This window comes from Brienomyrus brachyistius, chromosome 14 (genome assembly GCF_023856365.1).
Source record: "Brienomyrus brachyistius isolate T26 chromosome 14, BBRACH_0.4, whole genome shotgun sequence".
Lineage (NCBI taxonomy): Eukaryota > Metazoa > Chordata > Actinopteri > Osteoglossiformes > Mormyridae > Brienomyrus > Brienomyrus brachyistius.
In genome coordinates, this window is record NC_064546.1 from 21,266,433 (window position 1) to 21,288,311 (window position 21,879).

General features: G+C 38.7%; 2 protein-coding genes across 4 annotated transcripts; both read right to left on the reverse strand.

The window, feature by feature from the left end:
* Positions 1–96: 96 nt before the first annotated feature.
* LOC125707581 (Golgi resident protein GCP60-like) lies at positions 97–11,964 on the reverse strand. Its single transcript, XM_048974818.1, has 8 exons — positions 11,619–11,964; positions 7,177–7,318; positions 6,300–6,440; positions 5,986–6,144; positions 5,211–5,385; positions 4,576–4,768; positions 3,226–3,504; positions 97–2,393 (listed from the first exon to the last, which is right to left on the reverse strand). Exons 1-8 carry the CDS (start codon positions 11,887–11,889, stop codon positions 2,179–2,181), a joined length of 1,575 nt encoding a protein of 524 aa, XP_048830775.1. The 5' UTR covers positions 11,890–11,964; the 3' UTR covers positions 97–2,178.
* Positions 11,965–13,252: 1,288 nt separating this feature from the next.
* Positions 13,253–21,795, reverse strand: LOC125707701 (protein lin-9 homolog). 3 transcript variants are annotated; one of them, XM_048974976.1, is made up of 15 exons: positions 21,702–21,795; positions 19,173–19,205; positions 18,764–18,855; positions 18,527–18,631; positions 18,187–18,317; positions 17,958–18,083; positions 17,571–17,728; positions 17,025–17,158; positions 16,541–16,666; positions 15,941–16,042; positions 15,774–15,854; positions 15,377–15,502; positions 14,786–14,968; positions 14,591–14,688; positions 13,253–13,813 (listed from the first exon to the last, which is right to left on the reverse strand). In XM_048974976.1, exons 1-15 carry the CDS (start codon positions 21,778–21,780, stop codon positions 13,708–13,710), a joined length of 1,680 nt encoding a protein of 559 aa, XP_048830933.1. In that variant the 5' UTR covers positions 21,781–21,795; the 3' UTR covers positions 13,253–13,707. The 3 variants fall into 3 exon arrangements, with proteins under 3 accessions (XP_048830933.1, XP_048830935.1, XP_048830934.1); XM_048974978.1 differs by lacking the exon at positions 21,702–21,795 and adding an exon at positions 21,588–21,689; XM_048974977.1 differs by lacking the exon at positions 21,702–21,795 and adding an exon at positions 19,935–21,578.
* Between the last annotated feature and the right edge of the window lie 84 nt (positions 21,796–21,879).

The window sequence follows — 21,879 nt, forward strand, 5'->3', positions numbered from 1 at the left end:
TGATCATTTAAAATGACTCCACACATCTATTGGTATATAAAATACCAGTACCAAAGTTCCATAAAGTTATGTCGGTCACAAAACACCTTAACAAAATCAGAAAAAAATGTTTTATTTACAAACAGATTGAAGACATAGCTTCTGCCTAATGTACAATAAAACCTTAAAGGCAGATTTTGAAGCAGGTTCATGAGATGAGAATGGCCTTCAAACAGGACTGTGTGAATGTGTGTTTCTGTACATGACAGTCGGTGCTTATAAGGTGGTCAATAATTCTTCAAACTAAATTTTTTTTTTGACAAAACCAAACAAGGACTGAGAGCTTCTAAGTTCCACAAACCAAAAGTTCAATAAACCCATTAGTCCTGTGACCCTAACACTAACCACAACCTCTTGAGAACTATTTTTAAGCAAATCTCAGATGAATAGCAATATAACTTCACATTTCGTATAGATGACAGCCATTTATGTGGTAATATAACTTCTGGCTACTAAACTGTAGTATGGATGCCCATCAGTGACCATGTCTTATCACTGTCACATAGCCACCAAAGTTAGTTTCAGTGCTAGACTACTAAGTGGCAACTGAGACAGACAGGAGACGAAGGAAGCCATTTCGAACCCCAGTAAGAATAAAGAAGCTGGTGTTGAAACAGAAAGCTGAAGATTCTGGAAAGGAAAAGCCAACAGTCATAAGCTGACAGAGGGCTGCAGTGTACAAGTTGTAGAAAATAAGCTTGAAGTTAACTGTATTCAGTGAAAATCGTGAAGTATGACGACTGTGGTAGTTTCTGTAGAACAACCACTGCACAAAAATACTTAATACTGAGGATAAGCCACCAGTGTCTTTCTTCATACTTACAGTTATGATTTCAGTGTTTGGCTATATGCTAAAGGAATGTGGGAGCAGGCATTCCAGGAGAAAGCCTGATAATTCAACATGATCATTAGCACATGGCAGATGTTTTATACAAGGCAGATGAATGCGACTTCTCAGAAAATCTCAAAACAAGCATGTATTTCTGATATTACTTTAGATCATCATTCCATTTAAAGCACCCCTTTAGATTAGAATGTACATTTAAGGTATTACTATTACAATCACGACACATATCTCTTTCATGTATTTAAAACTACAAAGTACAAACACCCAATGTATCCCCCTCAATACCAATAACACCCAAACTATTTTTCCATGTTCCTTCCTGTCACTTCCATACTGCTAAAGTGGTTTCTTTTCTTCTGAAAATGCTAAAACAATATCGGAAACAAAAACGATCAAGGGCAGACTTAAATATTCTGTACTTTTACACGTTTCCACCAGACGAAAGAACACTTTCTCCACGTATCTAACTGCAGGAGCAGTAGTTTTCTCAAATAAAGAGCAATATAAACAAATATAATGTTGCTCTGAGTGTGACAGCAAACAAAATGAATATTTCATAATAGCAGTCGATGTCAGGAGACAACACTATCACCAGTGTTGTTCATTTTTATTGGATCATATCACTCTCTTTGGTTTCCCCCAATTGCATAAACAAGGTATTTGGAACCAAAACAGAACAGCCTGACAGACGTTTCTTGAATCTCTTCTTGGGCTCCTGCTGTTCAGTGCTCCTCTGGTCTTTAAACATCTGATGATTAAACACAGTCTCTTCTCTGCCACATTTCTCCCACAATGCCTCACATTTCCCTTCACCTCAAATGTTCTCTAGGCCAGTTTCACAAGGACAAAAAAAATCGTGTCACATCTCAAATGCTGAAATACACAAAAAGCCAAGCGCATGCTACGTCTGTGGTACCAAGCGCATCAGCATGCCGATTAAGACTGCAAACTTTAAGCATTTATGAGACCCACCGACAATCATGATGATGAGAGTCCTTAGCAAAAAAAAATTGGTAAGGCAGTGTTTTGCTGAACAGGGATTTACAGAAGTGTTGATTAAATAAGAAGGCTACAGACTTGAAATTAGCATTTATTTCCTCCCTCTGGAGCACAAACGTGACTGACGAGAGAGCAACATCACCACGGCGTGTGTAAGTGGCCGCTCCGCAGCCTCCTAGTCCCAATGACGCCGCCAACAGAGGGCACCCACCAGGACAGCGTTTATGTCGTATGGAGATCTTCCCGATGCAAACTATGCTTACTGCCAAAGCCTTCCAAGCATGACCTTCCACTTATCTAGTGTAGTAGACTCTGTAGTAGACGCTTTTTGACCTCCAGAGTGAGTATGAGTTGTCGAATTTGAGCAGATAAATGCCTCGGCCCGGGTACTGGTGGCTCCCGGCATAAACCTCCTCGTGGCAGTCCCGCCTGTACACTGGCACTATCTCGTCCACCTGAGGTTTACTGGTGTTCTTCTGGGTCTTCTCTTCCTCATTCTGACCTTCACCTGTGAGCAGAACAACATGTCCATTGGCATTCTCTTCTGTGTATTTGACCTCACCTTTGAGCAACCTGTTCCTAATTCCAGACCACTCCTAATTTTCTTTTCAGAAGAGCTTGTCAAATTACATGGGTTAAAATGAGCTATTTAGGGTTTGTCACTAAGAATCTGAGTCACCATTGAGTTGCACAGGTGCCAACATTGAAAGCCATTGAAAATTTACACAAATACATGACATGGGCTTTTACTTTCAAGAACTGGTAAGGGTGCAGGTTTGGTAGATGGTCTAAAGTCCCTCATTAATTGAAAAGATTAACACTTTAACAGTTTAACATGATTGACTCAGATCAGCAGCGCATACATCAGCTCCTGTAATGACAGGAGTAACTACAGCTACATGCAAGGATTCTTAACATGCAGGAATATATATATATTTTTTTTAATAGTTGCATGATCAAAAAATAGATTGAAAAAGCTGTTAGCGAGTCATAATGTCCTCATTGAAAAGGTTAGCATAAGAATTTAAACCTATTTTGCAATATTTGTAAATAAGTGTAAATATGTGATCTATACCCAAAATGTTTTATAAATACTTGAATATAATCATGTCATGAAAGGACCCTTCAAGTAAAGCTAAAAGCTAAATTATCTGCTTAGACAGACAATCTAGATTTCCTTTTTCTGAAATTTTGTGGTTTAGGTACATAGTGGTATAGGTACATATGGCAATGTCTAATGCATGGGAATAATATACTACAGACCACAAAAAATAATCAAAAGAGAACATTAAAAAATAAACACTAAAAAACAGTAGCGAACAGCAATCAGAGGAACTCACCCTCATCATCCTCGTCGCTGGACTCACTGACGTGGACACTCACGGCCGCATTGGAGGAATCTGTCCACTCGAAGTAGACACCAAAGCCGATGTCATAGTAGTCAGTGGCAAACTCCCAGAAAAGGTAGGAGCCCTCCTCGTGTGTGGGCACCCGTACTGTCACCACCTCACCCCGGCCCACCGTGATCACGGAGTCCACGTCCTGCCGGATCTTCTCCTTGAAGTCCTTGATCTGCGGACGTGTCCACATGGAGGGCGCTGTAATCACTGGAGCCGGGGCTGGGGTAGCATGGGGTAGAACCAGTGTTAGCCCCTACTCCCAGAAAACTCTAAGTTAGTAATGTGCTACCGCATTGAAAAAAAAAGAAAAAAAAATTTCTTCAGATAGAAAGTGGAAACCCTAAATGCTAGTGTTTGTGACTGCAAGTACTTGTGTTCTGTATGTTATACTTGATGGTAATGTTTCAAGTGGTGAAACAAGCTTGCAGTATTTCCAGTTTTAGATGGCAAAGATTTTTGGCAGAGTTTACAGTACACAGCTCCAGTCCTTTACACTTTGGATTTTCTACTGTTTGTGTATCCTTTATACATAATATCTAATTTAAATTATTTTAAAAAGATGTTGTGGCTGCTGAGTCATTTTCTTCAGACACCAAATTTTTCTCCGAGTGTATGCTTCTCTTCCGTGATATTACCAAAACACTAACATGTGGCAATGTGGCAGGCTCAGCTAACTCAACCAACCTTGCTAACTCAATCAACCATGCTGTGCATTCGTTGGGCATAGATTACTAGCTCTTAAAATACTACCATATGACTGGCTGACACTGCGTTTATTTCTGCAATGTGATAGGCTGATGTGTGGTAACAAGCGCAGTTTTCCCAAATTTCTCATTTTATTACCATTTGAATTGACAGGAAGTCCATATATTGTTCATATTGGTCAGGCCTAGTCCCTGTTCTCCCTTAGTAATACCAGACTATCAGTCTTTTAGCCTTCTATAACCAACTGAAACTGGACATATTAAATAATAACCAGGCTGGCTTGTACATTTACATCCCGCTAATGATGACGACAGGATCTAAGCAAACTGCCCCAAGTTTGAATTATCCTGTAAAGCTTTAAGCACTAGGATGTTGGAAGTAGTATGCTAGATGCATCCTGATTTACGCTTTGTTTCCCGAAATATCTTCTGTTCTACACAGACTGGGTAAGCAGGTTTTTGACTGACAGACTGGGCAGCTGGACTATGTAAGGTTAGGCAGGAAGGGTCACTGTGACCTTCTGGTTGACCTGCCATGCCAAAATGAGCATGAACTTTTGGCCACAGCATTTGACTTGGGACCTACGTGTGCCTTGAGGCCCATTCTCCAGCAGGTCTTCTGCAGCCTCCAGCTCCACGTCCCTGTCTGGGCTCTCGGTGGGTGTCCCGGCCTGCCCATTGACCGTGTGGCTGTCTCCAGGCAACAGGGGCGGGCCACTCAGCCGACTGTCTGTCACAGCTGACGCAGGTGTGGCCTCCTGCTGCTTCTGTAGGGCAGCCTGTTAGGATAATTCGTTTTATGCAGCGATATCCCCACAGTAACCAACACGTGCCCCAACACTATTAGCCAGGTGGACTCCAGGAACCAAAAGAACATTATCTATGTGTCAACTAGTTTATTAGACACAATAACAGATCAAATCCCATACCTTGCAGACCGATATCACCATTAGGCCATTGAGCAAAGCCTTTAACCCCAACAACTCCGGGGACTAGCTAAGCTTGCTCTCTGCTCCTAACTGGTACGCTTTAATCTGAACCAGTATAGTAACTGGTAGTCTGAACCAAATAAATAAAATAAACTACAATACCTAATAGGCCTATGCAAAAATGTGCAGAGGGAAAAGAAGTTTGTTCCTAATAGTTAACGATCCCCAATATATCCCGATAAGTGCACAGCTTCGTGGCCTTGAGGACCCCCTCCCGCGTCCCCCTGTGTACCTGCTGCTGGGCCAGTTGCACCTGGTACAGCTGCTGCATGTACTGCTGGTAGTGCTGCTCCTGCAGCTGCCGGATCAGCACTTGCTGCTGGTCAGGGTTGCCGGGGTACTGCTGGGCAGCATACTGCTGGAACTGCACCGCCGTCTGGGCGTTCAGCGCCGCCATGATCTGCTGCCTGCCAGGGGACCCGCGCGCAGAGAGTCGGGGGCCGTCTCAGAAGCGTTCGGAATGAACTCGCCCAGGGGGGGCCTGCGTCAGACCCAGTCACAGGCGCGTATCCAAAGCACGCTTATTTGACAACTTGAAATCTCCAGTTTTAAAATCCAGAGAGGCCAGAATGATCGAGACACAGTTTCCAGTATTTGCAATCTGTCAAGTGTTAGTGTCAAAACTCCACAATAAATTCTTAGTGCTTTAATGTTAATTGACACGTTAACTAAAAACACTATGAGCATTTCTTAAGCGTTCAATGAATCTTTAAGGTTTGAAGAAATAAACAGTTTAAAAAGTGAAATTGAGGATTGAGATCAAATTAGCTGAATGACAGAAGAATTAACATGACACATGTTTTTCTAATATTGCAGCTCTATGCTCATCACCTTAATAACAACCAGGGTTCTGGGACAGAAGTGATCATTTCCTCAATTATCCAAAACAACTTTGAACAGAGACGAGAGTTACAATGTACTTCTACTCCCTGGGATCACATGACTTTTGTGTTATTAGCACAATGCTTTGCTAGTTGGGCTACAGGAGCTGTCATACAAGGACTCACTTCTGCTGCTCCATGCGCAGTCGCTCTTCATCAGCTTGCCTCCTCTCCTCCTCCTCCCGCCGCAGCCGCTCCTCCTGCTCCCTCCACAGCCGCTCCTCCTGCAGTCGCCGCCGTTCCTGCTCCTCCTCCTCCAACTGCTTGCGCTCCTGCTCCTCCTGCCTGGACAAAAAAAAGAAAAAAAGAAAAACAGGAGTCAGCAGAGGGCAAAATAAATATGAATTAAACATGGCCAGGGAATGGAGTACTCCAAGGTTTCAAGACCTTGACAATCGTTGTTCTGTTTTTGCATTTGATAGCTGAACCGTAAACTGTACCTCTTCCTTTCCTGTTCCTCCTTCTCTATTTTGTGCGAAGTGACGTAGGGCGCAAATAAATTGCAGCATTTGTTCAACAGCTTCACAAACTCCACCATAGCATCTTCCTTTGTCATGTTGCCCAAGGCGGCCCATTCTTTCCTGAAGGAGCAGCAAACTCAGTTAACAAGGCATGTAGAATGAATGATCCCTTCCAGGTGCCTCCAAGTGCTTTCGCTAAAATGATCAAATCTCTGCCATTTTTACCTTTTAATAACATTTCTCCTGCTCAAACAAAATCAATTCTCATTTCAGAACTGTTCATAATTTTGCTGATGTATAGGAACTTCCAATTTGTTTTGATATCATATTTTCCATTGTTGCACACTGAAACATTCATCAAAAATCCTCTAAATAAATATGGAAAAACTGGGATATTGTATTTGGTTTTCATCCTAAATTTAATTAAAAGGAGAGTAAAAGCTTAGGTTGAATCCACCTAACAAATAAAATAAAAACTGTATCCATAGAATTATTAAACATAACATTAAATGTCATAAAATCAAATAAAATACAGCATTTTATGTGGTAGTGCATAAGTGCAAGTAGAGTGCAAAAATAATTCAGGCATGTATGAAAAAGATCACACAATAGCTAAAGTGAAGAGATACATTTTAAACTTTCTGTTAAAAATATGTTGCAAGCTAGCTTCGCTGATGTCTATAGGTAGTGAATTCCATATTTTAGAGGTGTAATTGATGAATGCTGGTTTACATACAAAATAATGGGAAAATATTTTTTACTTTTTTCTTTGACTCCCAGGCAAGGCAATAAATAAACCAGTAGCTTGCAGCTCACTTTATTTTTAAAAACTTGTGATCATGGTGATAAGCGTTACCTTCGGTCATTTCCCAGGACATCAAAGAATCCTACTTCTGGGCAAATGTCTGGATTGAATGTGCCCAGTAAGACCTGTTTGTGAAGGGCAACAAGGTGGAGTTTTTCCTCATATGTTGGATGGAAAGCTTTGCCATCTTTCTCTTTTGGAGGAAGGAAAGGAAAAAAGAACATTTATTCATACAATTCTAATTAACTGTCCTTTTAAAAGTTCAGAACAGCATTCCCAAATCTTGGAACTGGATAATAATCCAATCAGTCATAATCCAATACAATTTGCAGATTCCCCTGCTCATCATGCACCTTAATCAACTAATTACCAGGTTTAGTAGGTGTGTCTGAACAAGGAAATCTACAGTGCGCAAACTGGTCCTCCAGGACCAGAGTTAGGGAGCCCGAATATAGAAGCGTCTACGTTACATTACCATATAATTACAACAATGATAATACCATAAAGCAGCAAAGTAAGTTGGTGTAACTGTAAATAACCCTCCCTTCACTCACTTCCATGTAACTTAAGTGTCTTATGCTTATATTTTCTGTGTACTCCTTATCCAGTAAATTATCCAGGCTTTGTTAATCCAGTTAAACTGGTATAAAAGGTAAAGATATGTTACAATTACATTGCGGCGCATAATCCTCAGGAATTTGGTAATATCCTATAAAGCTATAATACAGCATTGTTACAACAGATACTTCCATGCCATACATTTATTTTTTATTAAAAGCAACACTGTGATGAAATTCATTTTAATCTCTTAGACAAGGTACGTTTCTGAATTATTACAATAAGTCAGTCTCTGATCAAGTCTACTCGCACATATTGATGTTTAAGAAAGGAATTCCTCAGCTTATTTTCTGTGGAGCATGCAGGTGGGAGCCACATACACAGTAATAAGTGTTGCCTGATATTAACAAATACACGAGTGTGATCTGAAGCATTGGTATGTCCATAGGAGAACGTCAGGTCCAGATGGCCAACAAGATCAGGTGACATCTGGTAGCAATTGAAAATTATAGACGCTCTATGTTTTACGATTGTTCAATGAATGATATTTCGACGTTACACTGGTGTGATAGCAATGCACATTCAGTACTCGGCTTCGAATTTCGATCTCTTCCCATGCGAAGAATACTTTCTACTGATGCTGGGCGACAGCAGCAGCCAATCAGCCACGCTTCCAGTCTCTCTACATTGTTTAATGTATTGCATGGTGTTTTTTCTTCCTCTCAGTTTAACCAACAGACTGAGTGAGCCAAGCGGTCGACCCTCATCCAGACTCCTTTTTTTGGGGAGAGCATGTGGCTCAGCGGGCTAAGTCTCTGTGCCTGTAATCGGAAGGTTGTCAGCTGGAGTCCAGCGTCGGCAAAATAGCCACGTCTGCAAGGCCCTTAACCCCCAGCTCCATTGGCGCCGCTACGGGTGGTTCCCTTACGCTGCCAAGCTTAATCTCACCTGCATATGTGTCAGTGTGTCATAGAGCGCAAGATGGGGTAGGCGAAAAGAGAATTTCCCCATGGGGATCAATAAAGCGTCATTATTATTATTAAATGAACCTGTACTCATTTATTTACTTTTCAATCACTGGTATTTAATTACTTACAGTAGTTTTTTTAAATCAGTGACAGTTATTTACTTATATCATATTCGACAATATCTTCCAATTACAGTGGGTTCATCAGAAGGTAATCCCACTGTACGTGTAGGAACACCCGTATAATAAAGTTTTCCTTTTTTAGGCAGACAGGGGTAACACAAAAACATTACACAGATGAACTGACAAGAGGAAACAGACATGTAGCAGTTAAAAGTCTTTGCTGCTTAACAAAAGTACAGAGAAATTGCTGTCAAGGAAACACAGATGGATCAAATGCTTAGTAATATAGGGCAGTGTGGCTCTGTGGATAATAATTCTGTGTCTCTGATCAGAAGATTGCCGGTTCAAATCTCCAGGCAGGCAGAGTGATGTCACTGTTGGACCCTTGAGCAGGATACTTAACCCCAAGTACCAATATCTCCAGGGATACTGGCTGACCCTGGTCTCTGCTCCTCACTTGTATGTCGCCTTTGGACCAAAGTCTGGGCTAAATACATAAATGTAAATAATAATCCAGATCGCCTGACTCTCCTTCCTGAGTGACAAAGCAGGCCCCAGCCTCTCGTATCTCACAACAGCAGTAAATGAACTGTCTGCCACTGAATCAACTAATTAAAAAAAAAAAAAAAAAAAAAAAAAACATTCCGCTACAGGCAGCAGGCCACCTGCCACATCCTCATTATGCAAGTAATGCAATAAGCAAATCAGCACAAGCAGTGGCGCAAATGAATGGTACAAAATTAGAGCAGGCAAGGCAGGCCTACTCTTTAACGCAGGTCCTGGAGGCGTGGCCCGTTTTTAGGAAAAGCACCCATACCTGAAAAACTAGGCATCGTGCACTGACTAGTACATAATACCAACTGCATTAAAAGAAAAAACAATGACAATAGTGATTCCAAGTGGAGCAGTCATAAATATGTAAGGTATGGCATGCTACACCGCACCGTGTACTTGTAAATCTTAATAATCAATGATTACACTTTAGTCTACAGACCAGAAACTTTATAGTTAAAGTTACTTAGTCTGCAGAAAAAGCATGCATGCATACACAGAAATAATAAACACACTCTTAAACCAGTCTTGGAAATTTTTTAAGCAACCCTATTATCTATAGTTGCACAGAAGATCAGTATATGGAGTACTGCAAGAAACTGCAGGGGGGGTAAAATCACTTCCCATTTGCAAAAACAGTTATTCTAAAACAATGCTAATGTCTACTTTATTTCCATATAAAACTATGTCAATAGTTATCAGAAATCAAAAGCAGATGTATTTGATCATTAAAAATCATACTGCTGGATTAGCCACACATTGAATTACTGCGTTCAAGAAATAAACATCTTCTGACGGAAGTGAAATTTCACTTAATTGCATGACCATGGCATTAAACAAAGACCAACGCTAGTCAGGAATGTAAGGAAATTCATTCCACTGCTAACACCACATTAGTGAGATCTAGGATCTTCAGGAGACAAATCTTGCTAAGCAACAGGTAAAACAATTGGTTCTACTGTTTCTCCAGTTATCTGGAGGGCTTAGCTCACATAAAAATAAGACAATAATGTTCTTATTGGCAATAGGAAAAACCAGCAAAGATATATTTAGCATACCATCAAGTTTGCATCTCCGGGCATTACCAATACCAAAAACCTGCGGCACAACGACACTCTCTAAAAAAACGGGGGGTGGGGGAGTAAGCAGTCAGAAGATAAAGAAAGGCTCGCTTCTTTCAATGCCTGGATTATGCCCTCTTCTGGTTGTACTAAGAACTACATAAACATTCTTCAGCATATGCCTGTGACGAAGTGGTGTATGATGGAGTTCTCAACTAATTTGAGTGTTTTTGCCTTTTTAGTATTCGTCCAGAAGGTAGCCTCATAAAAAGCATTATATCCATGCAAAAACCCTGTTACAGGAGATACCCAATCAACAAAACCAAAGGAAAAAAAATTAAAATAAATAAATAAAGTTCAAAAACTTTGAAAATGAAGTTTAAATGATATTCACAAAAATTACATTAAGCATTCATAAAGATGAACGGGTACTCTATTTTAATAAAGCACGTCTCAGAAAGTGTGCCAAGGCAAAGACATCAAAATGAGTGGAAAATTTAGTCTGCAAAACCACAGAAACCAGAAGACCCTACTTTATACGACTCCGATTACAAATTAAAATTAACACCATTTCTGCTTTAACCTTCATTGTTTTAACAAATTACTCCCTAAACTCAGTCGTTCCGTTTCAGATTAAAGTCTAAATTAATTTCATAACGAGAACATGCGAGCAAACGTTACTTAGCGGTTTGATTAGCAAAAACATTTTTTATATTTAACAGGTACACAACCCTCCAGTGGAAATACCTGTCAAACTCGGTCAGACACAATCAACTAGTTTCAAACGCCAATGAGTGACTCCAGATCTGTAGCAGCAATTATCAACCTGACAATTACTACTACTATTGTAACCAACAGTTCAGTTTAAAAAATAGACTAGTGTTAAATTTTCAGACATCTGAAAACATCAAACGAGTGCACACAGGATTTTTCTATTCATTAAGGTGTCAACTACATGCCGATGTACGAAACACCCTCTCCTGGCAAATGTGCCTAATTAACTAATCACAATGAACTGTGATTATAGTGCTTGTCTTAGCAACACGCTATACCTAATAAAAACCAACAAGCTATATTTGCTTGTCTGTTTTCCCAGCAAAATGAAGTGTAATTCAAGTCCCTTGCGCACAATTACCAAAAATTACCCTAGTTCGTTCTCCACTGCAGATTGAAGAAGTCAACTAGAAAAACCCAGCGCGTTGTCTATAATGACAGTAGGAAAGTGGTAATACCTTTAAAGAATTGCAGTGCCAAATTATATAGCTCCTGGAGAGTAAAGCCCCATTTCCTTTCCACGGTTCTGGCAGTTTCGTCCACCTCTCCATCCTTCTCCCCAGAATGACTCTGAACTTGGTTACCACTGTCGGGTAAGTCAGTCTTCGAGCTTCCGCCGTCGTCGGGTTCGACTTCTGCATCGGGACTCAGTGTCAAGCCGTCGATTGAGACTTCCAGACGACCGGAGCCGCCGGCATTGCGATCTGGAGCCCGCACCTCCATCGCCATCCTGACTAATGTCAACCGCGGTGGCCACGTACCTACTTCCGACCAGCTCGCGCCGGAACTTCCGGCTGGCGCGGAGGCTGGGAGCTCTGGTAGTGCGCCGATAATACGCGCATACAGAAACATTAATAGGAGTACTGAGAGTTGTATAATGTCGAATATTATAGTAAATGATAAATTGAGACATGAATTCATTGAGTTTCTTAAAAAACGTGAAGACCGCGTCGTCGCAACACCCATTCTAATTCCGACTGTGCCAACAGTACTAAACACAATAATCCTTAACTGAGAATTGTTTGGTTAGTCTGCTATAAAGTTACATGACATAGAAACGCAAATTCCAAGCACAATGCAGGACATTTTCAGCCTTTGCACTATTTGATTTTATGTCGCTGAAATACACGCTTGTTTCTTATTATGTACGTGCTGTTAGCAATTCATGTGAAAATTGTTCACGGTTTTGCCGCAAGGACAAACGAACCTTTAAATGTATTCGATGTACCACCATATTAGTCATAGGTAAATAGGAATGACCAGTGTCACATTGTTGATTAAAAACTTGAAGTTACAACAAAACAGACCACGTAGAGAAATCGCTTTAAGAAGGTTGTGTTTAATATTTTCAAATAACAAAAGATATTTACAAATAAACAGTTTAATGGGTAATTTGAGGGTCAACTGAATGGCCATCCACTGAAATTACCATTTATAAATACACAAGTAATGCTTCCGTTCATTTTAGGTAAAGATCTGCAAGTAACGTGGTGCATTAACTGCCTATTCATTTAGGCTTAAATATAGGCATCAGTCCAACAGTAGTTGTACCAATGGTAAATAAAACACTCTTGCTTATAAAATACTGTTTTATAACTGTGTACAAAATTTGTGGAAAAATGTATATGCTTACACAATTTACTTCTCAAATACCAGAAAGTATCTTGAAACATTGAGAACCTTCTGAGCCTCTAAAAAGTACAATTTTACAGTAATCTATACCAATACTTTACAAAGCACTATGTTCATTAATACAGGCTAAAGTAGGAAGAAAATCTGCATTGCAATATTACAAAATTAAAAGGCTTAAAACATTAAGCTGCAAATAAGTATTGCAGAAACTGAACCAAGAAACTTAAGTTGAAACTTTTAGTTTAAGTATTCCTCCATATTTTGCATCATACAAAATACAAAAGTATTTTGTGCTGCATTACCACCCCCCCCACAAACGCACAAAAAATCTCAAATCACACAAGAGGCCAATATAGGTTATATGAAGTAATGAAAGGTATAACACATGCAGTCTTGCTTGGCATCAAAAGGTCAAATGTCAAATTTGTATTGTGCAAGACATCCTGCCCCCCCCCCCAAAACATTTTGGTAATGCATAGTTTAAAATAACCAATATTCAAAACAAAATGGGATTTTACAGATGTAAATCCAATTAATATCAGATTAACATTAAAATTATGTGAGACCTGAATTGGGGTTTAAGTTTAACAATCCCTTTGAATTTTAGAGTGAATGTACATTTTCATCACACTATAAAACAAGAGAAAAGCAGAAAGCCTTAAAGCTGAGAACCTAAATTTGTTCACTCAGATATTTACTCAAAACTAATATCCAAGTTATTCCAAACATGGAGTAACACAAAAACCCTACCACCACATATTGACACTAAACAATGTCATACAAGTGACTGAAAACAGAAAAACTGACATGTATAAGCCCTCTCCCAGTATCTCATATTATGCCCCTGGATTTACACATCATGACACAAAACAGACATTTTTTTTTTTGTTTTAGAAAAACTCTACAGATTACAACTCAAATGTTGTTTGTGTTGTTGGCAGCGAATGCATGAAGATTCCCCATCTGACTCAAGCCACTCTGAATGTGCGCTATATGGATCTCCACATTATTCTGAAAACAGCTGTAAAACAAACATACTTGATTAATAAAAAGAAATAAATATTTAAACCAGATTTAAAAGGTCCACTGTATTATCAATCTAAATATTTTTAAATCTGAAACGCATGTCTTCAGATTGTCAATGGGGGTGGGGGGGGGGGGTTAGCCCAGTCTGGAACGTGTAAGCTTGTATTGTTTTGCTTGATTTTCAAGTAGGTGAATACTTGCATGAATGAGTACCAGTGTTATTACAGTTTGATTTTTTTTTTTTTTTATTTAGATTTTTATATTTTTCAGTTCTCTTTAGAAATGCAGTTTAATTTTACTTCATTTCAGTGTGGTTTTATTAGTGAATATTTAAAAGGCATACATTTCTATTAAATATAATTTATATACAATTTATATTCAGTTTAAGTAAATCTAGTAAATGTATTTCTATGAGCTCTGGAACTTTCAGGTTGTTATTTTATAGATCTGATCTATAGAGAACCCCACATGAATACACAGTGTACATTACATGCTAATGTCCTCAAAATGGGCAAAACATGTTTCGGGTTTTAGTAATGGTCATCTAAAGGCAACATACTGAATTATGTTTCCTCGATTTCCATGAAGGAGGAAAAACAAATGATTACTTTAGCTAAATAATATTAAACTAATGAAAAATTATACTTAGGTTTTATAAACAACTTTAATTTTCATTCCTTATTTATAAAAATTATCGTTATTACCAATAACAACAACCTTGATGAGTACTCACCTTGTGAATAGACTGGTAATGAAATGAGTATATTCTTACCTGCTGTTGGAACTGTCTACTGAGTTTTTGATGTCATTAAGAGAATCTGTCAAAGACTTGAACTCAAATGAATTTAAATCATTTTCCTCTGCCAAGGACTAAAAAAAAAAAAAAAAAAAAAAAAAAAAAAAGAAAAATATTAGTAATATGGAATGAGAAATATGAAAAGGGACCGAAAGGAGTTTGGCAGCTTGCCTTTATCTGTAGCAGCAGAGTAGTGAGGCTGGAGATGAGGTGGGTTAGGCCTTTGTTCTGGACACATAGCTGACCACTGGGGTGTGCGTTGGCCTGCCGGACAAGCTCCTCAGCCTCCTCTTCACAGCGCCGCCGAAGGTCGGTGGGCTGGTCGGCCGGCTGCATGCCCTGCTCAGGGGCCAGCTGAGAAGATCACATTATCAACACTGGACAGGGGCCAGAGATGTGGTGCAACCTCGATACCTAATGATAAATGTCACTACAAGATAGTCTTGGGCAATGCAGAACAAACTGTAGTCCTTTCAATGTCCTTTCTACTTAGAGTCACTGTTTGAACGTAAAATGCAGAGTCTACAGCTAATTTACAGTAATAAGTAAACAAATCATCCTGGAACTAAAAATATGCTGTCCGTATATTTAGGTTTAACATTTTGTTTGCAATCAAACAAGTGTATACAGGACACCAATCCCTTAATTACCAATAGAATCAGCATTTCCAAAACATTACATGAACAGGAATGATCAACCATGCATCACAGAGTGTTTTCTGTCATTCCTCTTACAGAACTATTTAACCCCCGACTGGCCTACCTTGTAGCAATACTGCTGTACTTCATGCAAGACTTTGTTCAGGTCTTTATTTAACTGCTCTAGGTCCAGCACAATTGTGGCATATCTCTTCTGAAACTCAAACCCAATAGGCACGGAGTAGGATTTCTGTAATAATAATAATAATCAACATTTAAGCATCTCAACAAATGCCGGTACAGGCAGTCCCCAAGTTAAACAAGTTCCATTCCCCAAGTCTGTCTTTAAAGTTGAATTTGTAGTAGTCAAGTCAGAAAAATAAGTTAATATTATTATACAGTAATAAAAATAACTACACAGTACTATATGTCAAGTCATCGAACTACTGAATAGTGCAATGGTTTCACAAGCGTCACAAAAGTGTGTGCAATGAAAGAATATGAAAGAATAACTTAAGCACCAGTTTTTCAGCCTCTGTGTTCATTTCCTTCAGCTGCTTAATATGTTCCTTCTTAATCATCAGGATTTTTGATAATCGTGTCTGCAATGGAGAGAAGTTTTCATGAAAATAAGTTTAAAATATGAAAGTTTAACACAGGATTTTCTTAACATAAAAAGCAGACTTACAACTTGTACAAGGAATTTGACAGGGAACCCCCCGAGTGTCTCTCCTTCGGTGCCCAGCACTTTGCTCTTCCAGGGTGACTGACCCAAGAGAGGGTCATTATCCTTCAAAAAGCATAGCTCATTCACTTAAGGAGTTTATGAACATTACTATCTTCGTCTCAATCTCATTTTAGTACAGAAAACCTAACACGCAGAGACCAAAACTAAATCAAGAAATTAACACGCATTCCCATATTTGTCCTTGCTTAATTTATTCTAAATCATCATCTTATTAACAAAGTTAATTGGCCAATTCCACTGTTATTGATTTAACTTCATATTGACAAAAAATGAGGCCTCAGAGCATAGACAAGCTTAATATCACCCAGTCAATTTGCAAATCATTTCATGTAATGTTTTGAGTTGGATACAGACATATCCTCAAAATTCATGTATTAATTTACACATTAGAAAGACATTTTTATTAGCATTATGAATGTGACAAATGGACTTCTTAATGGAATTACCCAATTAAGCTTTAACATATACAACACATTTATGCTAAATGCATCAAAAGCAAAATCTATCTTGGTCAGGGCATAGAAATAGGAACGGCAGTACCATTAAAGCAGGCTGAGAGGAGGGGGCGTAAGGCACGCGGGGTGGGGTCATTAAGGCTTGGAACCGGGAAGGCCTCTGCTTCTGAGCAAAAGCAGATATAGGCATCGTTTCATGTGGTTCATTGCTCTGCAGAGGAAAGAGGTAAAAGTGGTGTCACTGACCCAACATCAAGTTCAAGTACATCAAGTACAACTCTACAGTTGTTTTGACTAGTAATAAACATGATAGCCATGATGCTAAGCTAACATTTATTATCTGTCATTATTAGCCACTGATAAGAGTTGAATCAGATATTTGACATTATCTTAATGTAAAACTACTGGCTAAATGGTACATCCATCTATTGGTACTACCATCTATTCAGATTTTTCTTCATCCCAGTGCATTCAAATCCATGCCACATAACACTCAATTTCAAGCAATTCATCATATGTGCGCACAATGAAGCAGAACATATTCTCAGTTAGCCTGCCAACAATCCTACCAGGACTTCGTAGTCAGGAACAGTGTGAGTTCCTAAACCATTCCGGTCAAAGGTCACCCTATAGGTGGCTGCACTTGTGTCAACTGCATCAATTTGTCCTGTGAATAAACCATCATGAACTCCTCGGAGACGGGCTGTGAAGCAAAAAAAGATGCATTTCAATGCACAAGACTGCCTTGGGTCATAGAATTGTTTAAACAGTAATGAATACCGTGAAAGAATGCCACAGAATTTACTATTTATGTAATTTAAGTATACAAGTACAAATAGCATGAAAGCAAACATGTCCATGAAAGACCCCAAAAATTATCCAGATTACAATATGGCCTGTTTATTAAAATGTTTATCAGTCTTAAGATAAACAGCCATCGGAGCCAACTAGTGCACCAATCCATTAAAATATAACACTACGTTTATTGTAAGGGAAGAGAGCCATTTGTTTCTATTTTGCTGTAAAATTCAAAAACACTTCACTTTCAACATCAATACACTGTATCCCATTGTCTAAAAACGTCACCTTATCAAAGCAGCACAGCTCAATGTTACCTGTGACTTTCGTTCCTATAACTAAAGGCAGTGGGATTTCCTCAGGAAGGTCTTTACAGTGCGATACATCCGTGAATTTCCTTTGCTGGAGCAACCGGATTTTCTGCCTTTTTTGCTTTAATGCAGATCGCTCCTCGGTGAGGAATGCAGACGAGCACCTTTGGGAAGAACCATACTGGGTGTTTATCAAACTGTATGACCATCAAAACACATACATGTCATAAATGTCATTTGTAAATGCAAGGAATGTTTTGGTACCTTTTTTTTCTAATGAGGGATTAGTGTCCCAGGTTAATGCATATTCTTGAAATAATTTGTCCTTTCTTTATAGATAGCACTCACAACAAACAGCATTGAATTTCATGCAACAAGAATACTACACCATACCGTCTTGGTTTACCCATCAGTCTTCTGATGGTTCCCCATTCAACTCTAGTCAGCTTTCTAGTTTTGAGGTTTGGGAACGACTCTTTCAGGCAAAGACAGAAGTCATTATCCCCTTCAAATAGCGGCCTATGTACAAAACAGCCAGAAAATATTCATGTGGAAAAGATCCAAGGCATATCAAACTGATAAATTTTAATTGCTCAAAATAATTTTATCAGTTAAGACTCACCTGTCAATATTTGAATAAAACCATTCATAAATGCACCATTTATGTGCTTTGGGGAGTTTGAGTAGGTTCCGTAATCGCAACCCAATTTTTTGCGATGCTTTCTTATCCGGTGTTGGGAAGCTTGAAAATTTCTGTGGTACCACAACGAGAAAAAATTATATTTAATTACAAACACAAACATAGGAGATACATAGTCCCGCTAAAATACCACCAAAAGTCCAGGAGCAACAGTACTGGTGCTTTATAAGAATGATTATGTTGTCCATGCTGCTGTGCTTTCAAAACCGCTAATGCATGTTTGGTTACTTCGGGAAGGGAAGGATAGTGGATTCTTTTAGACCTGAGGCACAGTTGTCACTCTCTGACTTCTTCTAGGAGACCTGGAGGTGAACTGCCCATCGTCATCTTCGTAGACCAAACGACTTCTCTTTGAGCTTCTGGTTGGCTAGAACGCATTGGACAAATACAAGTTAACTCATGACGTCATATTTGCACCACTTATCAAAACTTACAATGAGTTGCTTGAAATAAGCAAGACAAAAAGTACAGTTTTCAACATTAACGGAAATGATATTACTGTATCCATGGCTGAAAATGAATTCCTTCCCCTTGAGTTCTGAGACTTTGGTAAACTTTGTTTTTCATTCCACGTACTGGATAAACTTCCTTCTGTAATAAGGATCACCAGCATGTTAATTTTGCATCTGAAAGTAATGTTTTTACATCCCATATACAAACACTCTCAGGCTTAAAAAATGCTTCTTTGCATGACACTTTAATTTTTCTTCATTTGAAATGCATCCAACAACATTAATTCACTACAATAAAAGGAATGTCATCCACAAGGACCAAATATCATTGCAAAGATAGCATCTGATCATAGCATATGATCCTCAAACATATTTATAATGATCATAAATATAATAGCCTTTTTATTAACAAAAGAGGAAATGTATGTTCAGCTTAAATACTGAACAATGCATTACCTTTCAAACTCACAAGTGCTTTTGCAGAAGAGCCTAAAAAGAGAAAAAGGATTTTAAATTCACAATGCAAAAAAAGGCAAATATGCCATGCAAAAAAGTGGGAAGTATACATGACTGTCTGGTGACACTAAAATTCTGGTTCTGTGACTCCCTTTCATACTGTACTTGAAAAGGCTAAGAGAAGGTCTAATTCAGACTTAATATAAAATTAATCTTTATCAGTGATTACCAACAATTTTGGATAATGATATCACTAGCACAGAAAATTATGACAACACTAGCTTTCAGTATGTAACCATTTTTTTAGATGCAGGAATGAGAAAAAAATACATTGAAGTACCAAAGTGATGTATAAAATTTGTTGTTGTTGTTGTATGTGATTGACTAATCTTTGATTTTTCACCCTGGTCTCAATCTACAGGGACATGGTCATGGTACAACCCAAAGTTAATACTGCTGACTAAAGTCATTTGCTTTATGCAATAAATCTAACTGATTTACCTTGCATTCATGTTTTTTTCAAGGCAAATTAAATTTCAGCTAGGTTATACAGTTAGTTATTTTAGCTGACTAATCCAAGTCTGGCCTCACTTGAAGCAGCAACCTCTGGGCTGCTTGTCTATGTTACCCAGGTTGCCATTTAGGTATCCATAGCGACACTGCATTTTGAGCAAGTAGGCTGGACTGCACAAAGACAGAACATTAAAAAAAAGCATCTTCCGCAGTGCTACCAGAACATCCAGCAGGAACCCCACAACGCACCTGCTGGGCTGTCTCTCGAGACAACTGCAGCATTTGTTTCCGTAACCAAATGCACAAGCATGGAATCGGAAGGATTCCTTGCAGAAGATCATGTCATATTGCAGAAAACAATTCCATAAGCTCCACTGACTCAAAAACACTTTGCATGTTATCCTGGCTGCAGGGCATCCAAACAGCCTAAGTGTGGCAAAATAACATTTCACTTTTAATGCAATACACAAAATAGCTTTATATGACAAACTAAACAATACAATACATACATGGCTTGAATATACTACCCAATACTGAGAATCTAAATGTACTGCATTCATAATCCTTCATAAGCCTAGCAAAACATTTAAGCAATGTGAACAAGTTGTCCTGAAAATATTTAACAATCAAAAATAACAGCTGCATGACTTAACCTTTTAAATTGAAACAATAATCTAGAACCTTGTCTTGAATATAGGAGGTAAACCAGAAGAAGCAACTACAAAGATGAAGTAAAGAACAAACATAACATCAATCACTGAGAAGTTATGACAGGACAGAATAACAAAAACATTCAATCTCAGTACAACACATAGTGAGCCTACAAAGTACCATTAACATAATTATGAAAGGAACCTATATTGTTGAGTACTTAGGTTTTCAAAGGGAGAGACTATTTAGCAGACCAGAAAACATATCAGACAGCCTCACCTATAACTATTTGGTAAACCATATTCAAATAATATACATACATACAAATACTAAATCGATATTTCTGTTTGAGCTTTACGAATCTGATGCAGTTTAATAACATTAAATAAACTAAACCTCAACTATATTAGCCCACTCCCTAAGATTTTGATGATTTATGTAACTCTTTAGCAGCGACGCAACAACCTTTCCCATCATAACAAAACACGGTTCACTGGAATTAATCAAGCATCAAACAAAGTAAACAATGGGGCAAGTTAAAACCAACCATTTTCATTTTACATCTGGGCCCATTTCTGTATTACAATTACAATGTCATAACTACCCAGCAGACAATGTCCCCCAAGAAAAACTATAAAAACACATAATAGCTAGTAACAAATCTAGCGTTCAATTAAATAAGGTCAAGTGGAACAGACATGCATCCATATTCTGCTTTAAGTAATCATCTATTTAGCTAGTACCAATTATGACCCACGTTCACATAGCTAACTATTACCGCAGTAAATATTAGCTACGGCTACTAAACTTGTTAACCTACTAGCTACAGTATTATTTTGACAGCGTTACCTAGCTGTCTCTACAGTAATGTCATAGCACCGGAAAATGCAGAATTATCACCTACCAGATTTTAAATAACGAAAGACACATATATATCTAACCAGATAGTTAACGACTGTTCAATTATCCGGAAAAATGCGCAGCATTTATCTACGTTTAAGGTAATTCAATACCAACCCATACAACACGGCAATGTACATAATTTAAGACAACCGAAGCTGTTTAGTTCTCCGTCTGAAGATGGTGTATTAATTATAATAATGTGAATGATATCGCAACTGGATTAACTAGCTAGTATTCCTGTCAAGGTTGAAGAGCTACGTTCCTCAAGTTAAACAGCTGGTCAAAACACGGGATATTTGCGTCATATAAACAACCTAAAGCACACGGCGTTCACGAAATACCACTAACATTTCGCAGTATTTTGGACTGATTCGTGTCGTTAACGTCTCGGTGAACAGCAAACAATCGCGACTTTTCCCTCGAGCGTTTTTAAAAACCTTACTTAGTTTTCCTGTGACTTACTTTCATCCAGAAGCTGTTCCAGCTCCGCCATCTTGAATCGGCCGCGCCGCTTTTTCAAAGGCTGCCGGTCGTGGTGCATTGTGGGATACAGGCTGCCGGAGAGGGTTCTTCGAATGCCAGTCGTACGGTTCTAATCTCTTTCTGAATATAATGTATATAGAGAGTAGACAAAATACCA

Coding starts and splice junctions, on each gene's coding strand:
- LOC125707581 (XM_048974818.1), bottom strand. CDS start 11,889: ATGGCGATGGAGGTGCGGGCTCCAGATCGCAATGCCGGCGGCTCCGGT. Junction 6,145..6,299: donor GAGGAACAGGAAAGGAAGAG/GTACAGTTTACG, acceptor TTTTTTGTCCAG/GCAGGAGGAGCAGGAGCGCA. Junction 3,505..4,575: donor GAATGGGCCTCAAGGCACAC/GTAGGTCCCAAG, acceptor ATGCTACCCCAG/CCCCGGCTCCAGTGATTACA.
- LOC125707701 (XM_048974976.1), bottom strand. CDS start 21,780: ATGCACCACGACCGGCAGCCTTTGAAAAAGCGGCGCGGCCGATTCAAG. Junction 17,729..17,957: donor CTGATGGGTAAACCAAGACG/GTATGGTGTAGT, acceptor TTCTTCCCAAAG/GTGCTCGTCTGCATTCCTCA. Junction 16,043..16,540: donor CCTCTCAGCCTGCTTTAATG/GTACTGCCGTTC, acceptor TGCTTTTTGAAG/GATAATGACCCTCTCTTGGG.